The sequence below is a fragment of the Anabas testudineus genome, chromosome 2 (assembly GCF_900324465.2).
Source record: "Anabas testudineus chromosome 2, fAnaTes1.2, whole genome shotgun sequence".
NCBI classification, from domain to species: Eukaryota; Metazoa; Chordata; class Actinopteri; order Anabantiformes; family Anabantidae; genus Anabas; species Anabas testudineus.
Genome location: NC_046611.1, coordinates 14,130,219 through 14,155,304, shown reverse-complemented (window position 1 = coordinate 14,155,304; position 25,086 = coordinate 14,130,219). Strand labels below are relative to the sequence as shown.

The 25,086-nt window shown below is 40.8% G+C and overlaps 3 protein-coding genes across 6 annotated transcripts in view; all 3 read right to left on the bottom strand.

The window, feature by feature from the left end:
* The window catches only part of LOC113163502 (protein NLRC3-like), a 29,997-nt gene extending 16,217 nt beyond the window's left edge, over positions 1-13,780 (bottom strand). For 2 of the 3 annotated variants that reach the window (XM_026362210.2, XM_026362211.2), the window contains exons 1-2: positions 13,747-13,780; positions 13,172-13,666 (exon numbers count right to left, since the gene is read on the bottom strand). In XM_026362210.2, coding sequence (XP_026217995.1) covers positions 13,172-13,224 — 53 coding nt within the window. In that variant the 5' untranslated portion in view covers positions 13,225-13,666; positions 13,747-13,780. The remainder of the gene's footprint in view (positions 1-13,171; positions 13,667-13,746) is intronic. The other variant, XM_033326722.1, reaches the window with a different exon arrangement.
* LOC113163498 (protein NLRC3-like) overlaps positions 1-25,086 on the bottom strand; it is a 228,039-nt gene that overhangs the window by 166,841 nt on the left and 36,112 nt on the right. The gene's annotated exons all lie outside the window — the stretch shown is intronic.
* On the bottom strand, positions 14,632-23,316 carry LOC113163509 (NACHT, LRR and PYD domains-containing protein 12-like). The gene is made up of 12 exons (XM_026362236.2): positions 23,252-23,316; positions 22,487-22,632; positions 22,084-22,182; positions 21,401-21,633; positions 18,774-20,658; positions 18,358-18,531; positions 18,108-18,281; positions 17,273-17,437; positions 16,847-17,020; positions 16,592-16,765; positions 15,993-16,166; positions 14,632-15,398 (listed from the first exon to the last, which is right to left on the bottom strand). Exons 2-12 carry the CDS (start codon positions 22,603-22,605, stop codon positions 15,392-15,394), a joined length of 3,378 nt encoding a protein of 1,125 aa, XP_026218021.1. The 5' UTR covers positions 22,606-22,632; positions 23,252-23,316; the 3' UTR covers positions 14,632-15,391.

Genomic DNA, 25,086 nt, shown 5'->3' with positions numbered 1-25,086 from the left:
AGTCAAGTCAAGTTTGTTGTCCAAGTACACTGCCAGGTATTTGTACTCAAACGGGACTCTTTTGTTATTCGAAAGTCCATCACCAGCGCTTTTGTTTTACTAATGTTGAGTTGAAGATGGTTTAGTCCACAAAACTGTCTACCAACCCCTGGTACTCTGTGACATCTCCACCCTGAATACATCCTTCAACTGCAGAGTCATCAGAGAACGTCTGAAGATGACAGGACTCTGAGTTGTACCTAAAGTCTGAGGTGTACAGGGTGAAGAGGAATGGAGACAGTACTGTCCCCTGTGGAGCACCTGTGCTACAGACCACAGTGTCAGACACAAAGTTATGCAGGTGGACGTACTGTGAGCGGTTAGAAGGTAGTCCATGTACCACGAAATCAAGGTGGTGTCAAACTTCATGTTTTTTAATTTCTCTCCCAGCAGTGCAGGCTGGATGGTGTTAAATGCACTCGAGAAGCCTTCAGAATACAGTGAGGAACAGAAACCCTGCAATTTTGCAAGTTCTCCCACTTCATCATGGAGTGGTCTGAAATTCACATTATAGGTGCATTCCCACTCTGAAAGACAGAATTTAAAAAAATTCATGGATTCAAATCATGCATTGCACAGAAGGTTCCCCTGCTCAAGTCATCACATGTCCAGGCCCGTCTGAAGTTTGCCAAAGACAATCAGAGAGAGAGCTTAAACTCTGTGTTGCTCAGCGACAGCCCCAAAACCTGACTGATCTAGAGGAGATCTGTGTGGAGGAGTGGGCCAAAATCCCTGTTGCAGTGTGTGCAAACCTGGTCAAGAACTACAGGAAACGTTTGACCTCTGTAAATGCAAACAAAGGTTTCTGTACCAAATATTAACACTTTCTCACTTTAACATTTTCTCAGGTGTTGAAATACTTATGTTCAGCAGTGCAAGACAAATAAATTCTTTAAAAATCATACAATGTGATTTCCTGGAATTTTTTATTCTGTCTTTCAGGGTGGTAATGCACCTACAATGTCAATTTCAGACCCCTCTATGATTTCTAAGTGGGTGAACTTGCAAAATTGCAGGGTGTTCAAATACTTCTGTTCCTCACTGTATGTGAAGTCAGAGCCACTGGTCTGTAGTCATTGAGGACTGACAGTCTCCTCAGTCGCCTGGCTGCTAGACTTGTAGCACAGAAATTTATGTATTCACTGTTGCTGCCTAAAAATGGGCCCTCAAAGTTGTACCAAGTCACAACTAAATATGATTATGTGTTCCTCTCTTCATGGATTTGCTATGAACAGCTCAGCAATGCATATCTGGCTCAACCCTACTTTGGTATATTGGCATGAAGCTCAGGGGGAGCCTTTACTACTCAGCATGTTTAATTAACATTGGATTTCTTTTGATTCTTTATAAGTTGAAGCTAAAAGTCGTCATATTCAATGAAACTAAAGATATAAACGACCAATGGGTATATTGTACAGATGTTCACTGGGATATACAGTACGGCTTCCTGCTGCAGAGAAGAGTGAACATTCCTTTTCTTTCCCAGGAATTAAAGTCCATTGATATTATCTATAGCCTGAGAGATAAATGTAGACCATGATTCATCAGGTGGAAATGCAACTTCCACAAAAGCTAGCCTTAGTTTCTAATTGTTTGGGAGCACCATTAACAGCAGAAAAAATTTTCCAGCGTTTTGCCTGGTGCTTAACCTTGAAACTACTCAACCACCTCCCTTTTGGGTTTGGCAGATGCTTTAGTGTAAGTATTCAGTGACTTCTACTGCAGGCTTGAAAAGGGGCCATTCACACCTCACACACAGCTGAACGACCTGCCAGCAACCCCCTCGTCACACCACCCTGCACTGACGATCTGTGAAGATGAGGTGAAAAAACTCTTGAAACAAAAGACCAGGAAAGCAGCAGGCCCAGACAAAGTCTCACCATCATGTCTGAAAGCCTGTGCAACTGAGTTAGCACCCATCTTCACCAGAATGTTCAACCTCTCCCTGGAGCAGTGCAAAGTCCCTTCCTGCTTCAAACGCTCCACCATCATCCCGGTCCCCAAGCAACCGTCCACCACAGGACTAAACAGTTACAGACCAGTTGCTGTTTGTTCAGCTGCAATGAAAACCTTTGAAAAACTGGTTCTGACTCACCTGAAAGACATCACTGGACCCCTGCTAGATCCCCTGCAGTTCACCTATAGAGCAAACAGGTCAGCGGATGACTCAGTCAACATGGGACTACACCTCATCCTACAACACCTTGACTCCCCAGGCACCTACGCCCGGATCCTGTATGTGGACTACAGCTCAGCCTTCAATACCATCATCCCTGAAATCCTCAACCAGAAGCTCACCCAGCTCACAGTGCCTGACTCCACCTGTCAGTGGATTAACAGCTTCTTGACTGACAGGACTCAGCAGGTGAGGCTGGGAAGCATCACATCTGGCATCAGAACCATCAGCACCGGCGCCCCCCAGGGGTGCGTACTCTCCCCACTACTCTTCTCCCTCTACACCAACGACTGCACCTCAGGAGACCCATCTGTGAGGATCCTCAAGTACGCGGATGACACCACGGTCATTGGACTGATCCAGAACAACGATGAGTCTACATACAGAACGGAAGTAGAGCAGCTGGCTCACTGGTGCAGTCAGAACCATCTGGAGCTGAACCCGCTCAAAACTGCGGAGATGATAGTTGACTTCAGGAAGTCCCCCCCTACTCTGCCCCCATCTCCATTCTCAACACCACAGTACCTACAGTGGAGACTGTCCAATTTCTGGGCTCCACAATCTCCCAGGACCTGAAATGGTCCCCACACATAGACTCCATCAGCAAGAAGGCCCAGCAGAGGCTGTACTTCCTGAGGCAGCTCATGAAGTTTAACCTGCCACAGGAACTGCTGGTCACCTTCTACACAGGCATCATACAGTCTGTTCTCGGCTCCTCCATCACCGTCTGGTTTGAATCAGCCACCAAACTGGACAAGAGCAGACTGCAACGGACAATTCGGTCTGCAGAGAGGATCATAGGAGCAGATCTTCCCTCCATCCTGGACCTGTACAGGTCCAGAGTCAGGAAACAAGGAAAAAACATCTCTGCAGACCCCACACCCTGGTAATGGACTATTCAGACTCCTCCCCTCAGGAAAACGGTACAGAACACTGTACACAAAAACACGTCACAAAGACAGTTTTTTCCCTCAGGCTGTAGCTCTGCTGTGGAGGAAATTTTGAAATTCGTGCTGATCTTCATCCAAAAAAGGAATGATGAGAGAAAAGTCAGTTTGTCTTTGTCGTTTTATTCGTCACCCGGGGAGAGCTGTACACATAACGTGTGGTACATGACAACTCTGAATCTCTATGTCCACATGCTTCTTTTCTATGTGTGCTTGAAGGCGTAAACAGACTTTCTACCAATCGGATTTACTCATTTTACGCTTACTCAGACCTCATCAAGAAAAGATCAACACATCATCTTAACAAGACAATGAGGTATTGTTCTCAAGTGATGCTGTCAATACTTATCTGGATTCACTGAGCATCTTGAGTTTTCTGAACACAGTTGCATAGATAAAGAAACACATGTTTTAGAGTTCAGCTGAGTCAGCACAAAACATTAAACAGTCACAATTTTAAATTTCTTCTACATTTCCCTCCTTTTGATTACACATTAATCAATAAACATAAACAAAGAAATTTTAAAACAAAAAAACTTTCACAAACATCACAATAACAATGATCAGAATAATACTTAAAAACACACTTGGTAAATTACAAAGATTCAAAGCATATCATCACATGAAGAGTTGTCAGGGCGCCTATAAGTAACCCTGTTACACTGAGGGTCATTGTCAACTTCACACCAAGACAAGATTTCCATACAATGTCTAGGATGAAGCTGTCTCAGGCCCCGAGAACCATTGCCTACATAACAATGTGGGGATTGAAAGCTATGTGGTATGTGCACAGTTCTAATATATGGGTCGGTCTTGTTAGAAAACTCTATATAGTTATTATCAAATTTGGCTATGATGGTGTTTGCCCAGGATCCACGGACACTCTTAACCATAAGGAGCATAAGGCACCTGTAATGAGGTGACGCTCTGATACGCATAACACCATCTGCACTAATACGGGTTTTACCATATAAGGAGTAATCTCTATCCAACGACACAGGAACTAGTCTAGGAGATCTGCTTGAATGTGGTAAATAGGTACAAACATAACAATTGGACAAATTGGAAGCTTTAGCTGTATAGTTGGCAAATGTCCACCACATGTTTGTAGCATATGGATGAGGTGGATCGTTTTGGACTAACCACTCATGTCCAAGGTGCAATACTGCTCGTTTGCACAGGTAGTTATCATTATGTTGAATCAATGTTAGTTCTATGCAAAAATACCACAATAGTGAAAATGTGAACAATAACATTGTTGCTACAGTTACAGTCAAGTTGGGGCTGCAGGTACCATGTCTGCATGATCTAAGAGTCTTGATGTGCTCCATGTACAGGGGAGATGCATCAACGTCGAAGTCCCTCGTAGGTAACTCAAGGTTACTCGTATGTGTGTTTTCTCTTGGAACGTGTATGTGTATATATGTTATCGCCTGGTGCGGTTTGAGCAGCGATCCGCCTACACTCAGGAACCGTAAATCAGCGCAGCCTCACCTGTGTGCTGTGTGTATGCACAGTGAGTGGGTATTAGGCCTTCTCCTGCTGATGTAATGCTGGGGAGAAGTCATCGTCTGGCTCTGGAACATTTCTGCAGTGGTTACAATGGATCCATGTAGTTTTTCTGCAACCTTCACTGCTGTGTACGTTGTAAGGAGAACTTGGGAGGGTCCCTGCCAGCGCTTAGAGTTCCAGTGCTTTTATCCGAGTTCCTTCACGATCACCCAATCTCCAGGTTGAAGAGAATGCAGTGGTCGTGTGGCCTGTTTAGGAAGTGCGTCCTTCACCTGTTGAGATATTTCAGATAGTACAGTAGAGAGATTTTTGCAATACCTTAACATGGCTTCATCACACATATCAGTGGATGGGAGGGGTCGGTGATCTGGCTGGATTCCCATTATTGGTGGCCTGAGAGCACAAAGGGGAGCGCCTTTGACCAAGGTAGGCCTGTTTCACTGTTTGACCACATGTCGACCATCTCTAGGCAGTATCTTTCCCTTCTGCTGGTGATAGCTCTATGAAATTCATCATGAGATGTTCAGATGGTCTTTCTGGTGGTAGATGTGCTGCTTGTTGTATGTGTGGAACACGTCCTGGATTGTGTGTAGCACAGATCATGCAAGCTTCACAGTGTTTTTGTGCATACACAGAAAAGCCTTTTGTATACCAATGTTGTGTGAGTGCATCTAACATCCCTCCTTTTGACACGTGGTCTAACCCATGTGTCAATTTAGCAAAATGTGGAAAAGAAATGCTTTAGGAGGCAAGGCTTGTCATCAGGACCCCACCACACACCATCAGTGAAGTGTGCTCCATTGCTCTTCCATAGGCGTGTTTCCTGTGGCGTAGAAAAAGACTGCATTTCTGTTAGGGAGGGGGGATGGGGAAAGAGAGAGGGAGAGAAGAGTAGGGAAGAAAAGAGGAAGAGGTTTACATGCTGCAGCCTTGGCGGCCTCATCAGCTGCTGCGTTGCCTAAATAGACAAAGTCACGGTTAGAAGTGTGTGCTACGGGGTGAAGTTTGTCTCCATGAGCCTGTAAAAGAACAAAAGTCATGCATCCAGATTCTTCATCCAAAGTCTGGGTGAATGGTTAAGTCGGGTCAGGTAGTCCTAAGGTGGGTTCCAATGTAATGTGGTTGAGGGTGCGTGAGCTGAAGTAGTGAGCGCTCTCAGCGGCGCCTCCAATACTGCATAGTTAGGAATGAAATTTCTGCAGTAAGAACACATGCCTAAAAAGGACATTAGTTGTTTCTTTGTACATGGACGGGGGAGCTGTTGTATGGCCTCAATGCGTTTGGGTGAGATGGATTTGCCATCAGCTGTGATCACATGACCCAGGAAGATAACTTTCCTCCGAACAAATTGCAATTTGGAACGACTAGCCTTGTGGCCCTCTGCTTGAAGATGTTTTAGCAGAGCAATAGTATTTTGTGCACAAGCTTCTTCTGTGTCGCTGCAAACCATAAGGTCATCCACATATTGCAGAAGTGCAGAGTGGGAGGAGAGAATCAATTTGTAAAGACTAGCTTTCAGTGCAGCATTATAGATAGTTGGACTTTCAACATAACCCTGTCCTAACCTAGTAAATGTATAGGACTTGCCATTAAACTGAAATGCAAACCATACTGGCTATCAGGGTGTACAGGAACACTGAAAAAAGCATTAGCTAAATCAACAACAGAGAAAAACTTAGCTGTTGGTGGAACTTGTGAGAGGATGGTGTATGGATTCGGTACCGTGGGAGCTCTAGGCTGAACTGCAGCATTTACTGCTTGAAGATCTTGGACAAACCTCCATTCTGTGGGTTGACCATGGTCTTTGATCTTCTTTACAGGAAACAAGGGAGTACACACTGGAGAGTTTTCACAGGGAACAATTACTTCAGCTGTGAGCAAAGAGTTAAAAACCGGTGTGATACCATCAATGGCTTCCTGTTTTAAAGGATATTGTGGTTTGATTATGGATGATAATCAGATTTAGGAATAATAATTAAAGGTTCACAATTCTTTATTAGACCAACATCATATTTATGAGAAGCCCAAAGGGAGGATGGCACTGAGTCTAGTAAAGGTTCAAAAATGTTACTTGAAACAAATGCAACAAGGGTGACGTAGGGGTGGGAACCAGCTGGTCTGTACAAACAACATGAACAACATGAACAACATTAACAACATTAAAGCTAGTCTGATAAGTCTTACAATAACACTGCAGAGTTGGAGAATAACTTACAGACGGATCTGCAGTGGGTTGCCATTGTCTTACAGCTCGACACCGCTTAACAAACAAGCCTAGGTCCTGCCACTCCTCCATGTTATGTTTGGCCAAAGAAACATGTGGGGAGGAGTGAGGGACATCATAAGAGCAAAGCTGTTGTGGGCTAAGGGAGATCGCAAGCGCGCACCTGTACTCATCCCAGTACAGGGTTTGAGCGGTAATACATTCATCACTTAAGTGGAGCCATAGTTTCTCATGCTGCTCATTTGGACCATAGGACACATGAGCTGTGCAATGCAGCTCTCCTGATGTCATGAAATCTGAACATGTGTTTGTTAACTTCTGATGGGCAAAGGTGAGAAGGTCAGTGGTAAACATCTCACTATTGATTAACCACTCATGGTTGGAACACCATGGACTGAACACCAGTAAATGAATCCGAATAAGAAGTGTTAATTACATTTAAGCCATCAGGTGTGCTGATAATACTTACACCCAACAAACACATGAGGTCTCTTCCTAGGAGATTTATTGGACATAGGGAAGAGAACAAAAAAGACTGTTTAACAATTTTGCCATCAGGTGCAGTATAAGACAGTGGAACTGTCAGCTTTTCTTTGACTGTCTGGCCAGATGATCCTACAGAGTAAACTATGCGACCACTCAGTTTAGGTGTGTATGGAAGTGAGGTATGTGTTATTACAGAATGTGTGGCTTCGGAGTCCACCAAAAACATTACAGGAATCTGACCTATAATTAATGATAGCACAGGAAAGCGTTTAAAACCTTCTGGGCTTTCAGAAACATACTGTGAATATGTAGGTGTTTGTGTGTGAGTGTAAGGTGCTGTCACCACGCTGTGGAAGCTCCTCGCTGTCCTCCCGCCCCTGTCTGCCTGCCTCTTGTTCTCTGGGGACACTTATCTTGCCAATGTCCAATTTGACCACAAATAAAACATGGCCTGTTGTCTCCAGGTGGAGGACCATTCCATCCTTGAAGCCACTGGCCTTCAGAATGTGAGATGCCTCGCCCACGACTTCTACTACGCCCTCGCCCTCTGTATTGGCTGTAAGAGGTTGTAGGCTGTGGTTGAGGTTGACTTTGCTGCAACACTTCTTTTATCTTTTCTTGAAGAGTCATCAATGGCAGCACCGTAGTCGGCATTAGTAGCGTGGTTCCAGTCAGTGTTCGTTAATGTCAGGCCAACTGCTGGAAGAGCTGTGGTCAGCCGGTGAAAGTCACTAGCATTCAGTTGCTTTGCCAGAATTCTTCGGATTTCTGCTCCAGTAGGGCGATATTCTTTGCAGAATGGAAGGAAGTCTTTGTTGAATTTTTCTCCTGAATCTTTTGGATTAGGGAGATTCGCTGCAAACTCTTGGATGTCCTTGGCGTGCCATGGATGATGCACCAGAATAGGACCATCAGGGCCAGCAACTTCCACCATGGGAAGGAACATACTTGGTCCAGAGTCATCATCATCATCGCTGTCTTGTGTGGTGTCTGGAGTTGCATGTTTGGACTGCATTTTCCCTCTTGTGGGACTAGCTGGTGGACTGGCCATCTCTGAAGAGCTGGACACTCCAGATGCACCGCCTTCGTCTTGTGGCGGTAGTTGTTGTGCAGCAGAGGCAAGTACTGGGGCAGCTGGTTGTGGTTGTTGGCGACGAGGGGGGCAGGAGTCCAGTTCAGAGTCCACCGTCAGCGCGTGCAGTTCTGTGAGGGGATACAAAAAAGAGGTGGGAGCACTGGAAAGTTTGGGGGAGGTATAGGGAGGGGGACACCTCTCTGGGCAACAATTATTATCTGTTCTGCCTGCTACTTTCCCACTGTCATCTTTTCTACCTGCAACTTCCCTCTAATGTTGCTTTCTATCATGATTCTGAGCTTCAGTCCACCATGATTCCAAACACTTCTCATATTTCTTTACTACTTGCAAATCTTTAACTTTCAATGTCTTTCCATTTGTTAATTTTTTTTGTCCTTTCTCTAATCCTTCTTTAAGTTTTTTTTTTTTTTTTTTTTTTAACTCCTTGAGGCTCAATGAACCTCCACTAGGAAACCCAAATTCTTTATGCCATTCATTCAAACATTCCACACATTCATCACCATATTTTCTTCTCATGCATTTCACAATTTCACTATGCGTAACATCTTCCTTTGTCTAACTGACCCCATTTCGGTGGTGGCCCCCCTAGTATATATACACTTATTTACTGAAATAGACGTCTCTATCTCAGGGACCGTTTCAGGCACGTATCCCCGCCTCTCTTTATTGCTCGCTGACAATAAAGTAATTATACCTTTAAAGATATAATTCTCAGAATAAATTCCACATTTGGAATAGATTCCGCTAGTTTTGTACACTACAAAACTACTTCAGTTCGCAGACTGAATTCCATAACTTAGTAAGTTTTACCCTAAGCAAAACTACTTCTTCAGTTCCTCATAGACTGAAGACAAGACAAAAGGATTCACCTGATGTTACACAGAGTGGAATATATGATAAAGCATGAAAACACAAAAAACGTTTTTCCTATTTTTTTGAAATTTTTTTTTTTATATGTCTTCGTCTGTGTCTTAATTTAATTTAGAATTTTCTCTCACCGGATCAGTCTTTCGGGGTTCGTTGGATGTCGCCGGTAGACAACCTCAGGCAGAGTGAAACAGTCCTCCCTTCGCTATGTCTAAGGCGGTTGGAGGCTGGAGACTCTGGTCTTCAGGGTATTCACCTCTGGTCACTCTGTCCAGGCGGTCACTCGCGACATCCCACTTCTGACACCAAGTTTGTGGAGGAAATTTTGAAATTCGTGCTGATCTTCATCCAAAAAAGGAATGATGAGAGAAAAGTCAGTTTGTCTTTGTCGTTTTATTCGTCACCCGGGGAGAGCTGTACACATAACGTGTGGTACATGACAACTCTGAATCTCTATGTCCACATGCTTCTTTTCTATGTGTGCTTGAAGGCGTAAACAGACTTTCTACCAATCGGATTTACTCATTTTACGCTTACTCAGACCTCATCAAGAAAAGATCAACACATCATCTTAACAAGACAATGAGGTATTGTTCTCAAGTGATGCTGTCAATACTTATCTGGATTCACTGAGCATCCTAAGTTTTCTGAACACAGTTGCATAGATAAAGAAACACATGTTTTAGAGTTCAGCTGAGTCAGCACAAAACATTAAACAGTCACAATTTTAAATTTCTTCTACACTGCTGAACACTGAGTGACAACAGGTCCTCACCAATAACTGTGTCAACAACAATATGGTTGCACTGTGTCCCTGTAAATATTTATAGAGTAAATAAGGTTATGGCTAAACTGAGACTTCCAATAGGCTCACACAAAAACACGGGTAAAAAACACAACCTACCTCACACTGTACATAATGTATACAAAAGTTCCTACAGAGGGTATAATGTTTACAAGAAGTTCTATATATGCGTATATGCACACGAGTAATTTTGCACATCTGCACATGCACCTGCAAAATATGTTTACAAGGATAAATGTTTACAAGGAAATTCTATACAGTGAGGGAAAAAATTATTTGAACCCCAGCTGATTTTGTAAGTTTGCCCACTAACAAAGAAATGAACAGTCTATAATTTCAATGGTAGGTGTATTTGAACAGTGAGACACAACAATGACAAAAAAAATCCAGAAAAATGCGTTTCAAAAAGAGTTATAAATTAATTTGCATTTCCACGAAGGAAAGAAGTATGTGTTTAGTGCTTTAGTACTTGGTGGCAAAACCTTTGTTGGCAATCACAGAGGTCAGCCGTTTCTTGTAGTTGGCCACAAGGTTTGCACACATCTCAGGGGGGATTTTGGCCCACTCCTCTTTGCAGATCCTCTCCAATGTTTGGCAACTCGAACCTTCAGCTCCCTCCACAGATTTTCTATGGGATTAAGGTCTGGAGACTGACTAGGCCACTCCATGACCTTAATATGCTTCTTCTTGAGCCAGTGATTTGTTGCCTTAGCCGTGTGTTTTGGATCATTGTCATGCTGGAGTACCCAACCACGACCCTTTTCAATGCCCTGACTGAGGGAAGGAGGTTCTCACCCAACATTTGACGGTACATGGCCCCATCCATCCTCCCTTTGATGCGGTGCAATTGTCCTGTCCCCTTGGCAGAAAAACACCCCCAAAGCATAATGTTTCCACCTCCATATTTGACAGTGGGGATGGTGTTTTGGAGTCATAGGCAGCCTTCCTCCTCCTCCAAACACAGCGAGTTGAGTTGATGCCAAAGAGCTCGATTTTGGTCTTATCTGACCACAACACTTTCACCCAGTCTTCCTCTGAATCAGTCAGATGTTCAGTGGCAAACTTCAAACGGGCCTGTAGATGGGCTTTCTTGAGCAGGGGGACCTTGCGGGCACAGCAGGATTTCAGTCTTTCACGGCGTAGTGTGTTACCAACTGTTTTTTTTTGGTGACTATGGTCCCAGCTGCCTTGAGATCATTGACAAGTTCCTCCCGAGTGGTTCTTGGCTGATTCCTCACCGTTCTCATTATCATTGAAACTCCACGAGGTGAGATCTTGCATGGAGCTCCAGACCAAGGGAGATTGGCAGTTAATTTATGTTTCTTCCATTTGCGAATAATTGCACCAACTGTTGTCACCTTCTCACCCAGCTGCTTGGCGATGGTCTTGTAGCCCATTCCAGCCTTGTGTAGGTCCACAATCTTGTCCCTGACATCCTTGGAAAGCTCTTTGGTCTTGGCCATGGTGAAGAGTTTGGAATCTGGATTGATTGATTGCTTCTGTGGACAGGTCTCTTTTATACAGGTAACGAGCTGAGAGGGCTGCCAATGTCAGCTCGTTACCTGTATAAGATCCACCTGGGAGCTAGAGATCTTGCTGACGGATAGGGGATCAAATACTTATTTCCTTCATGGAAATGCAAATTAATCTATAACTCTTTTTGAAACGCATTTTTCTGGATTTTTTTTGTCATTGTTGTGTCTCACTGTTCAAATAAACCTACCATTGAAATTATAGCCTGATCATTTCTTTGTTAGTGGGCAAACTTACAAAATCAGCTGGGGTTCAAATAATTTTTTCCCTCACTGTATATGCGTATATGCACACGAGTATTTTGTACTTTTTGCACATGCACAACAAAGACACTTGACAGTACAGCACAGTACATGTTGTAAATAATCACATTGTTTTTCATTTTATGTTCCCCTTTCCTGAAAAACACTGTACCTGAGAGCGGAAAACTTGGCAATAAAGCTGATTCTGATTCTGATTATATATTCTTTTGGTTTTATTACCTGTTGCACCTGTTTACAGCTGGGAAGTTAAAACAGAAGGAATTTTTTATTTAGAGCAAAATTATTAATCAAAGATATTATACAAAAATATTTGTGTATGCTGTCAGTAATAGTTCTGAGTAAGAAAGGAAATCACAATTAGACAAATTCCAGATACTGGATAAAATCCATACTTGTTTATATTTTAGTTATTGTAGACACTTTTATTTAGGTTAATTAATCATAGAGCATATAATTTAATATATTTTTTTAAATGCTTAACATATCTAAAATCAACATATAGAGTAATAAACAGTCATTGTTGAGTGACTACTACTGGTCTACTACGGTGGTACAACTGGCATGAAATAGAAAGCAAAAGACACTCACCCTTCTGCCATAACCCTTATACGGTAGAGAACTGAGCAGGTTTATCACCTAGTGTTTGTCTTTATCCTAATACTAATTGTGCTTTGTCTTGTTTGCAGGTGAAGGACTGACTTCCATTTATATTAGTATTGTTTGTTTTAGGTCAGTTTGAACATAATATGTTGTTTTATTGGTTTACTTGTCGTTCTTTGTACGTAGTACTACGACTGGTGATGACTCATCATGATACTCATCTTTATAATGGCGAGGTATGTCTTTGTATGATTTTGTGGTGTTTTTAGTTGATTTTTTGATTAGTTTTATTATTATTATTTTTATTTATTTATTTATTTATTTATTATTACACAGTTAGGATGCTGACTCTGCCAGTGGGTGACTGTCTCCTCCTTTTCCCCTCTGGCGGGATTTTTATTTTATGCTCCTAATAAATAAATGATGTTGTGGCAGTTAACCCACAGTGACAAGCTTACAAACAGATATCAAATGAATGCTTATGCTGCATAATTTAAAAGAAAATATCTTTATTGTTACATAGTTTTTTACTTTTTTGCACAAATTCAAAGCTTTGAAAAGATTTAGATTGAATAAAATAAAACTACTCATGTTCAGTGTATAAGGTAGAGTTGGTCTCTTACTGTGTGCCTGAGGGTCCAGGTTCATCACTGAAGCTGTCATCTGAATCACTCATGGTATCAGGTCTTCAGATCGTGTCAGAGAGAAACCAGAAACCAGAAACCAGAAACCAGGGAGAGACAAACAAATCACCTATGTTGTTGTCAGTCGGACACACAACTCCTGAAAATGAAACTAAATAAGAAAAGAACAGAGAAAGAAAACTGTCTCCAACTGTTTCCAGGTTTCTGCTGCTGCCTGCTGACACGGAACAAGTCTAGGTCTGAACCGGAATCAAGCACAAACAGAAAATGAATACGAAAGAGATAAATGGAGATATTGTAGCAAACATGTTCATAATATGTGTTAAAAGTTTTCTCACCGGGAAAACTGTTCGATCCGGATCAACACGTCACACCGTCTTCGCGCCACTTGTTTTATGTCAGTGGGTGCGCTTCATCATCCACTCGGCGTATACCGGGAGTCACACGGGTGGGCGGGGACTGTGTAATCATTTACTGTGGTGGAGGACGCATTTAGGTCGTTTGATTTCAGTGAGTAAGAACTCAAATCAGAAAACTGTCTTATTATTACTCACATTGATCATTAAGATGTGCACCACATTTTACTTCCTGTACAGAACTGTAAAGTAGTATTTTTATTAAGGAATCATTTGCAGATTATTTCACCAAACTGGTTTTTATTCAGTTTGTCAGAGTGTGAGTCCACATTGATGTCTTCACTGTCTTCCAAACCTTAAAATTATTCAAACATTAAAATGATTTAAAGGAAAAACAGAAACGCCTCAGATTAGAAAAAGTGAAACCAGGGAATATTATAATCAGTCATCAGTTTTTCTTTATAAATTAATCCACTAATCTTTTCACAACTCTACTTGTTTTCATATGGATTTATGCAAAAAACCTTGAATAAATGTAATGATCTAAAAGCTGCATGAAAACCAAATACTAAAGCAAAGAACATATTTAATTTTGTAGTAACGTAATGTGCAATACCTGAGTAAATTAAAAATAATTACTTACCTTCCACTTCTTACTTGTTTATTTAATTCCTTTTGAACACTTTCACTTTCAGCTGTTCTGGCTCCCTTCACCAAAACTAATCAAACTAATCTTTCAAACAGCATTTCTACCTTTTCACTTCTTTCAATGTGTTGTCATTTTAATTTGAAATAAATTGTTCCCATTGATCTCTTCACAATAACCTAATGACAAACTGAAAAAAAATGTTGCAAATGCAAATTAAATATAAAAACTGAAATCTCTCTGACTGATGTTTCATTATCAGACCAGTGTGACCAGTATATCTGTGCTATACTAACTCTCTGTGGACCTGATGACTGCTTTCTATGGTAGAGTCCTACTAATTATTTCTATGACTCAACTGGTCAGGGAACATGTTTGAATCTTAACCAACTCACAATCGTCAGTTGTGAAAAATTAGATTTTATGGCAGGCAAAACTTCATCATCTTTTCATAACTGATTACAGATTAAAGCTATGTTTTCAGGTATTCAGGTATTATATGACTGAAATATGTAAAATTTGAACCTAGACTTGTACATCAACAGACTTGATTTTTGTTGTAAAATCTAAAAGTAAAACTCTTGAGTTACTGCACATAATGACAATAACTTTAGATTTATTGATGGCGGGATGTTTCACTTAACTATCCTTCTTTCTGCATATAGTTGGAGCAACATGTGATCAGGAGTCAGCTTTGCAAATTAAACAACACTGTAGTCGGACCTGTGGCAACGTGAAAGAAGAGGTGAGACTGGGCTCTCACTAATTTCTATTATTATTCTTATTTTATTACTCTGTGGTAAATGATCAGAGCAGAAGGAAAGTCTTTGTCTTTAGTGAGGAAAATAATGAAGGTTAATAAAATGAAAAGTTTTATAAAACATCCAGCCAGCCCTGCAAGCTGCTACAGATTATATTTACAATCATATATTTCTTCCCTGTTCCATAGTGCTTTTATCCATTTAGTGCAGTTGGTGGAGATCATGAAGACACACTATTAGAAAACAGCACTCTTTTATTATTTGTTGTAATTTCAATATCATGAGTAAGTTCTGAAAACTGTTCACACACTTCACTTTGCACAGCTAAAGCTTAGGATTACTGACAATGACGCTTTGGTGGATGGGAAGCCATTAAGGGATCAGGCGAATGAAACACTTGCTGCTGGCTCCACATGTTTCTGAAGAGTTGTGTCTGTTACACCCTGAACAAAAAAAAAGTCTGTTAGTGAAAACCAACCTACGGTACAGACACCATCAACTGAACAAGCCACTTGATCTGATTTTGTTCAGCCCGTTAGCACCTAATGGAATTTGTCAGGTAACCACACGCAAACCAGCTCAACGGGAAACACTGTCAGATTGTACTGTCAGTGCAGCACATGTAATGAATTTAATTTGATGATCACTTCAAAAGCAAGTAGCAGGTTATTAAAGTAAGTTTTAAAAAGTTCAAGTAAAGTAAGGCACAAACAAAAATGTTCTATTGACTGGTCATCAATAACATAATTCCTATAATTAAGACTTCACTGTGTTTCATGTTCAGTCTGCAGTTAGAAACATGTTGGATGCTTGAAGTGTCCAGCTTGAATGGATGCTTTCTTTGACCAACAGAAAGACATTATTGAACAAGCATTAAAAATCCCTCTACTCTGAGAGCTTTTGATAATAAGGAAACTACCAATTAACTTTATTCATGTTGATTAAAGTTAAAATGTTATATTAACAAAATTTTATAATCCGTATCCTAATATTTACAGCAAGTCTGACACCTTTGTTAGCTTGAACCCTCTACTGACCTCAGAGTCTCCAGTCTGTAGTTTGGACTCTTTTCAAGATCAGACAGCAGCTTAACACCTGAACCATGCAGGTGGTTCAAACCCAGGTCGAGTTCTCTGAGATGAGAGGGGTTGGACTTCAGAGCTGAGACCAGAGAATCACAGCTGATCTCTGATAAAGTGCAGAATCTAAGTCTGAATGAAGAAAACAACAGATGGTGATAATGGTGAATATCTTTCACATGCCAATACCCTGTTTACTGTCTTAGTAAATAGTTCATTGGTGTAATAACAGTTTCAGCTTCTAAACTAAAGTAAACTAATCAGCCACAGTGTTAATGTTCAAACAAGCCTTAGTTAATTTAAGTTAGTTAATTTCATACTCATGTTATTACAGCACACGTTCTGTGTTCTGCAGCTCAGTAGATCACAGATAGCCAACATTTATCAGACACTATCATGGAAATGGCAAAAAGATGTCCAATATTAAAGGTCTCAGATCAGGATTAGCATAAGAAATAGCTGATCTGGACATAGCTCGCTGCATTGAATTGTTTATTAATTTATTAAACACATTTTAAAGTGAGGATTAGTAAGCACAGGTGACTATGGTGCCTGACCTTAGAGTTTCTAGTACACAGTATGGACTCTCCATAAAATCACACAGCAGTTTCACTCCCAAGTTCTGCAGTTTGTTGTGACTGAGCTCCAGTTCTTTCAGATGGGAGGGATTGGACTTCAGAGCTGAGGTCAGCAAAGCAGAGCCTTCATGTGTGATTTTACACTGCGACATGCTGCAGAAAGAACATGATATTCAAAAACCTTTGTTGATGTTTAAGCAACGTTCCACAGAAAGGAGAAAAGACATGTTCTACCTTAGAATCTCTAGTCTACAATGTGGACTCTCCAGTCCAGTAGACAGTATCTTCACTCCTTTATCCTGGACAGAGTTTTTACTCAAATCCAGTTCTTTCAGATGGGAACCACTGGATTTTAGAAGTGAGGCAAAAGAAGCACAACTGGTCTCTGACAACCTGCAGTAACTCAGTCTGGAAAAAAAGTACAGAATTTACAGTTTGGCAGTTTTCAGGTTACTGTGTTTAATTTATCACAGCCATGTCAGCAGAAGTAGTACTGAGATCCAAATGTTTTCTGCAATGTACATAAAACCGATCCTATCAGAACGACAATAAGCAACTTAATCTCAAACTGGCTGACAATTTAATTATCAAGGAACAGAAACATTTTAGAAAATGTAATGATATAAATATATAATATAATGAATGTAGACTTTGTCTCACTTAAAAATCTCCAGTCCACTTTGTAGACTCTCCAGTCTAGTACACAGCTGCTTCACCCCTGAATCCTGAAGGTTGTTGTCACTCAAGTCTAGCTCTCTCAGATGGGAATTCAGAGATGGAGCCAGATCCCAACAAGAGTTCGCAGTCAGGTCACAGCTCCTCAATCTAAATTTTAGGTTTTAAAATATATAAAATATGTTATTTCTGGATATGATACTTGTTGAAACTGACCATTATGACATAATCAGATGTTCAAATGTTAAGCTAGGTCTCCATCCAAATGTATGTTTAACTTTTTACCAAATAGAAAAAAATAAAAAATTATAATATGTGATACACGTGCATGATGTGCATGGATCATTTATACTTCTAATCGCAATCATTTAATTCAAGATTTTTTTTCTTCTCTTCACTAAAGCAGAAACTTCAGTGGGCACTTCATCTTCAATAACATTGTTTTAGGTGCATTTTATTATAGTTTACTTTCCCTGACTTAATATTTTCACCAAAGCTAAATGTAAAAAATGACAGTAAAGAATGAAAGCTAATTTTCTTAAATGTCTTATTTCTTTTTAACAAATCAAAAAACATAAAAACACATCTGTTGATTACTTGAAACACTCAACACATGAGGTTATCAATTGAATAAAAAAATCAGGATATTATAAATAATAATATTTCAATATTATTTACTACATTCTACTACTTGTATGAACAATAATTAATGTTGTATACATTTAGTAACTGAATTATGTATTAAATGCATGTTCTTAAATGGTCACAGGGCATACATGCAATATTCATCTCAACACAGAATCTAGTAATTTTCTCTTACCTCAAAATCTCCAGATGACAGTTTGAACTCTGCAGACTGGCAGAGAGCTGCTTTAGTCCAGATTCTCCAATAGAGTTGTGACTGAGATCCAGCTGTTTCAAATAGTAGGGGTTGGACTTCAGAGCACAGGCCAGAAAATAATAGCAGCTCTGTGACAGTTCACAGTTATCAAGCCTACAAAGAATGAAAGCCAAAATAAGAATATGATGAAGGAATTATGTACAAAAATAATAATAAAATGTATACTGACCTCAGTGTCTCCAGTCTGCAATGTGGACTCTCCAATCCAGCAGATAGATGCTTCACTCCTGTATGCTGCAGACAATTGTCACTTAGATCCAGCTCTCTCAAATAGGAGGGGTTGGAGTTCATAGCTGAAGCTAGGAGTTTACAGTGGCTTTCTGATAGTCCACAGTTAGAAAGTCTGTAGCAACAAATTTAATATAACATCCAGTTGTTAAGAAAAGGATTCAGCAGCAGCATAAAACTGTATTTCTGTCAACTCGAAAATACAAAACTTAACCATCAAATGTTTAAAAACAAAACAAAGCATAAAAAATAGCAAAATGTTGATTGATTAAACACGTATTGTACAACAATTTGATAAATAAAATGGAATTGAATAGAATAGCTCTACATTCGTACAAAGATGTTACATGGACTCACCGAGCCTTTCTGCAGTTCCTCACAGCTGGAATCAGTCTCTGTCGTCCTTCTGTTGATGTGTTGTACTTCTTCATGTCCAACTCATCCAGAACCTCCTCTGACATCTGCAGCATGTAGGCCAGAGCTGAGCAGTGGATTACAGAGAGGTACTTCTCTGATCTGTTCTCTGACTTCAGGAACTCTTGGATCTCCTGATGAAATGAATGGTGGTTCATCTCCATCAAACAGAGGAAGATGTTGATGCTTCTGTCAGGAGAGATTTTGTAGGTGTTCATTTTCTTCAAGTTGTCCATTGATGTTTGGATGACTTCTGGACTGTTCTCTGTCTGACCCAGCAGACCTCCTAAGAGTCTTTGGTTGGACTCCAGAGAGAGGCCATGAAGGAAGCGAACAAACAGGTCCAGGTGACCATTTTTACTTATTAGTGCTTTTTCCATGGTAGTCCTCAGCAAGGCCACCAGAGACATTTCATTATCACACTGCTCCTCATCATCCTCATCATCATCCTCGTCCTCATCCTCATCATCCTCATCCTCATCCAGGGATGAATCACTGATATCATATTCACAGTAATTCCCCACAAACTCCTCCAGTGCTTCTGTGTCCCTGTTGGTATAACAGTGGAACATGTAGACTGCAGCCAGAAACTCCTGAATGCTCAGATGAACAAAGCAGTAGACTGTTTTCTGGAAGATCACACTCTCTCTTTTGAAGATCTCTGTACAAACTCCTGAGTACACCAAGGCCTCTGTCACATCAAGACCACACTGCTCCAGGTCTTCTTGGTAGAACATGATGTTTCCTTTCTCCAGATGTTCAAACGCCAGCCTCCCCAGCTTCAGGAGAACTTCTCTGTCAGCCTCTGTCAGCTCCTGTGGACTCGTCTCATGTCCCTCATCGTACTTGTTCTTCTTCCTCTTTGTCTGAACCAGCAGGAAGTGTGAGTACAGGTCAGTCAGGGTCTTGGGCAGCTCTCCTCTCTGCTCTGTAGTCAACATGTGCTCCAGGACTGTAGCAGTGATCCAGCAGAAGACTGGGATGTGACACATGATATGGAGGCTCCTGGACGTCTTGATGTGTGAGATGATTCTGCTGGACAGCTCTTCATCACTGAATCTCCTCCTGAAGTACTCCTCCTTCTGGACGTCAGTGAAGCCTCGTACTTCTGTTACCCTGTCAACACATGGAGGAGGGATCTGATTGGCTGCTGCAGGTCGGGAAGTTATCCAGACCAGAGCTGAGGGAAGCAGATTCCCCTTGATGAGGTTTGTCAGCAGCACGTTGACTGATGACTCCTGTGTGACATCAGACACAACCTCCCTGTTGTTGAAATCCAGTGAAAGTCTGCTTTCATCCAGGCCGTCAAAGATGAACAAAGGTTTACAGACAGCCAGCTGCTCTGCTGTGACCTTCTGTAATGTTGGATGGAAAACATGGAGCAGGGTGAGAAGACTGTACTGCTCATCTCTGATCAGGTTCAGCTCCCTGAATGAAAGCAGAACCAGCAGACTGACATCTTGGTTTTCCAAGTCCTCTGCCCAGTCCAGAGTGAACTTCTGCACTGAGAAGGTTTTTCCAACACCAGCGACACCATTCGTCAGAACCACTCTGATGTGTTTCTGTTGGTCAGGTAAGGCTTTAAAGATGTCGTGGACCTTGATTGCAGTGTCATGGAGGGTCTCCATCTTGGAAACTGTCTCCAGCTGTCTCACCTCATGTTGGGTATTAACCTCTTCACTCTGTCCCTCTGTGATGTAGAGCTCAGTGTAGATCCTGTTGAGGAGGGTTCCACTTCCTGTTTCATCACTTCCTTCAGTCACACATTCACATCTCCTCCTCAGACTGATCTTATGTTCATCTAAAACCTCCTGCAGACCAATGTCCACTGGAACAGAATAAAAAATAAATAGTAATCAGAAATTATTCATAACTAAATAAAACAATAACTAAAAAGAGAAGTAGTAGCATCCCAAGGTTTCCTCTAAACAAAAGATCACTAGTCCACTAAACTGAGGAAACAATGCTACAACCAAGATTAAAACACTAATTTCCACTTCAGTTATTCCTGATCCTCACCAGTTTCTGCTGTTTGCTTTGGTGCTTGAGGTTATTCGACATCCAGACAATATGTACAGATTTTATAATACTAGCCACTAAATACTTTAATACCCACAGCCAAAATCAGTAAAGCAGGTAGTAGAACACGGGTCTCCTGCTGACATCAACCACATCAGACTACACGTGAGAGGCGTAACTTCAATAAAGTGAAATGTGGCTGTACTCAAATCTACATTAGATCCCTAATGTGGGGGAAACATTCAACAACTCCCTTCCAACATCCACCACAACTAACTCTAGAACTAATGGAAGATACCCAGATACACACAAAAAGCTAAACGCCAGAGACAAATCAGTGTACACTACAACAAGTGTCCTTATGTCACACGTAGGCCAGATTTAACCATATCAAGTGGATCGCATAGCATAATGATCCTGGACGATGGATCAGTGACATCAGCTGACAATCCTCCCCTTTCAGGAAAATCTGTGGTTTTGGTCAACATATTTTTATCATGATTTACAGCAGTATTACTTAAAAATGACAACAGACAGATGTTCAGTCTTACTTTGTTCAGTGTTGGTCTGACTGACTCTCTGCAGTCCAGATCTGGTTCTGGATCTTTCTCCACACTGGGGACAGGAGGAGCCTCCTGATGAACCAGACTGGTCCCAGTATGAAGTGATGCACTGTCTGCAGAACCAGTGTCCACAGCTGGTAGAGACTGGATCCTTCAGGGCGTCCTCACACAAAGTACAGTGGGACATCTGCTCCTCTATTAAATCCTGACTCCTCTTCTCTCTGTGGACATGAACACGGACAGTGCTGCGTCTGTGGTCTAACAGCAGTTCACCATCATCAGTAACGGATCCTTAGCTCAGTTTGAACTGGGTGACGTTCAAACCATTTCTATTTCTTTGCAGAAGAAAGTGGTTTTAAAACCATTAGGGGTTAATTCTAACCACACTCTTCAGTGCAGCACTAACATTTAATGTCTAATTTGAATTCCCATCAGATTTACGAGTTGAAGAGTTTTGGGATCGGTGATAGAGTTTTTGTGAGGCACTTCACAGCCTACTGCTGCAGCAGGTCTGGTCTGGGTTTATTAGAAGTTCCTCGATCTAAGGTAGTACTTGCCTTTATGCTGCAAAGTATTAGCAGTAATGTAAAGCTTCCAGTTTATAACCCGTTTGTGCCAAGATGAAACATATTAACATGTTGTCAAAACAAGGAGTAGGAACTGTCTCTTACTTTGTGTCTGAGGGTCCAGGTTCACAACTGAAGTACAGAGGTGAATCTTTGGACCAGTCACTCTTCACAGACACACAGCTGGACACTGGGACCTGACAACTGCAAACAAATATCGGACACACATTATTTGAATTAAAAACAAACAGTGGCTGCAGGTTTTCAGCAGATTTGTTCATTTTGATCAATACTGGTTCTAACAGACTGTAATAAAAGTCGGTCACTGTGGCTGCTATTAAATGATAGAACATCATCATACGTTTTACAAGCATTGTTTAAGGTTTGTCAGATGACGATGGGACCTAAAGATAGATTGGTAACATATGCTCTGTGTGATTTCAGCTGATGCACAGCAGAAGACAAACTAGTGACTATATATTTCACCATCTCTTACGCTGTCTCTTACCTCTCATCTCCAGGTTCATTACTTAAGTACGGAGGTGAATCTTTGGACCAGTCACTCTTCACAGACACACAGCTGGACACTGGAAATTGTGCTTTTTGTTTTTCCTCCACTTCCTCCATCTTCTCAGGTGTGAGATGTGACAAACACTGGAGGTGGAAAAGACCAGCTGAGCAGGAAATGGGTGTTAACTATCTACTATCTACTCCTGTTGAGTATAAACCAAAACACCACCCCACTAAAATATTAGCAGATAACTTCTTTAAAAAGTTTATTCAAGTACACTTTAAGACAATATGTAATTATTTACTGATTGTTTCACAACATGAAACCACCATCAGTTTTCCCAAAGCAACTTTCTAGTCTAGGTGGAGTAACTTTACTCAGTGCTGCCACACTGTGATCAAAGTTGGTAATGACAACCTTTTACATAACATACAGGTAACAAAGAATGTTGAAACTAAAAGGGACTTAAAGGCATTTTCTATCACTCAACATCCAGATAAATAAAAAGAGGCTTATAAAAAGTGAAGACGTTTATGAGTTATGTATAATAAGCAGTTGTCAAAACTGGATGTAAGAGTAAATCAGCAGAGACACAGCAGTGTTGTATCAGGATTTCTATTGAACTGTGTTTTTATTCTCTTCTGCTTCAATTTAAAATCAATGTTTAAATCGATTTATTATATAAGTTTTCAACATTCAGATTTCATTTTGTGTTTTTTTGTCTTGACAGTAAAAATATAATGCTGCTGGATTAAAGCTCACCTCTCTCGGGTCCTTTGGTTGCAGGACTTCTCACTTCCTCATCGTCATTCCCGGAGCTCAGCGAGGCCCCCTGGTGGTGGGAGCAGGGATGAGTTTCTGTTTGTGTCATGTTTCAACTGTGAAAACTTTATTAACATGTTGTTCACGTCTAGTATTAGATTTTTTTTTAATCTGTGCAAGAGGAGGTGCTTCACCTGAAAAACAGTCAGTCATTAACAACAAAGTTTATTCACTAGTTGTAGGATTTTAATAAAAATTGACGTTTATAATTTCTATTGTGGAGAGAAGAACTCAGTCAGGTTAATTAATCTTTGTATTGGTGTCACTGTTCACCAGTACAGTTGATTTGAACTGATCCTGTGAACTTACATCACTTTATAAGATTACAAACTTTTTTCTGAATCCTGACACAGTGGGAGATTCTACAGATGGAAAACGTTGAGCTGGAAACCACATGATGCTACATCCACAAGTTTGTCTTTTATCCCCCAATTCCCTCTTTTTGTTTTTATCATTTATCTGCAGCAGAGAAACGCAAAAAAGGAATTCTGCATCTATAACTCTGGAAGTTTAACTCTGGTTTGATTAAAACTGCGTCTAACTTGAGAGAAACTCCAGAGACTCTGTCACCTAGAACAATATGACAGCGTGACTATTTCAATAAAAGCCTGCTGTAGTATTTTAATGTGAAAGGCAGCTTGATAATCCAGTATACTCACCAGGAAACGGAGGTTGAAGTCAACAACACTGATCAGAAAACACAATCGGAGACTCTGCCATTAACGATGAAAACTCCTAAACACAATCAAAAGTTTGATTCAATGTAAATCTGACAGAAAAACGATAATGAAAAGTCGTCCCCACCTGTTCAGTACAGATGCACATTTGTACATCTGACCTGAACTTGGCTCTTAAGAATTAGACACAGCAGAGATCTGTTCAAGATGTAAAATATTTTATTTTCTGTAAATGATTCTAAATCAGATTCCACATTTTTCCCAAAAACAAACATCGTCATAGTCACTCTGTTTACATCCAGTAATAATAAAAAACAAAACAAGGCTTCATGTCGTATTTCTGTACACGTCAGCAGAGTCCTGATAAAACCTCATATGTACACGGCAGCAGGACTCTGAACTCCACAACACAAAGTGACCTGACGGAGAAAAAAAAAACTGAAATCGCACACAGACGCCTGCAGCCAAAACGCTGGGTGAAGAAAACACAAACTAAAAACGAAGGCCGCAGTGAAACCTGCCCGACACTCGGGAAGTTTTGAGTCCGTTCACAGTCGGAACATGAAACAGAAGAGCAGGTGATGAAGGTGAGGATGAGGATGTTAAGGTAGCTCTCGGTGGAGTGATCTCTAAACTTCTGTGTCTTTTATTGTTTAAACTTATGATACACATATTTACACGCTGCGACGCCGGACCTTGAACTCACCGTGGATTTAGAAAATAGCTTCATCCAGTAATAAATACAAAAAACAGAATCTCTTATTTTACAGGAAATTAACAAAACGCAGGGAGGAGGAGGAAGAAAGCGACTCATGGAATCAAGTTTCTCTGGAAATTTCTGTTTTTGTTGTTTTCTGATTTTTTTAGTGCAAGTTTCTGATAAACCTCCTCTGAGAACAACACATTCTGTTAATTCAGTGGCGTTTACACTCACATTTACATCTGTGCTGTTTTTACACACAATATACACACAGAGGACCAGCCTCTTCGTTAGCCCCCACCTGTCAATATATAACCCCATCATTATTACCTCTGATCAAATCTGTATCGATCAGTTTTATTATTATTTACTTCTGATATGAAGCAGAGCTCCGCCCA

Coding starts and splice junctions, on each gene's coding strand:
- LOC113163509 (XM_026362236.2), bottom strand. CDS start 22,605: ATGGAGGAAGTGGAGGAAAAACAAAAAGCACAATTTCCAGTGTCCAGC. Junction 22,183..22,486: donor AATGAACCTGGAGATGAGAG/GTAAGAGACAGC, acceptor ATTTGTTTGCAG/TTGTCAGGTCCCAGTGTCCA. Junction 17,438..18,107: donor TGTCATCTGGAGATTTTGAG/GTAAGAGAAAAT, acceptor CCTAAAATTTAG/ATTGAGGAGCTGTGACCTGA.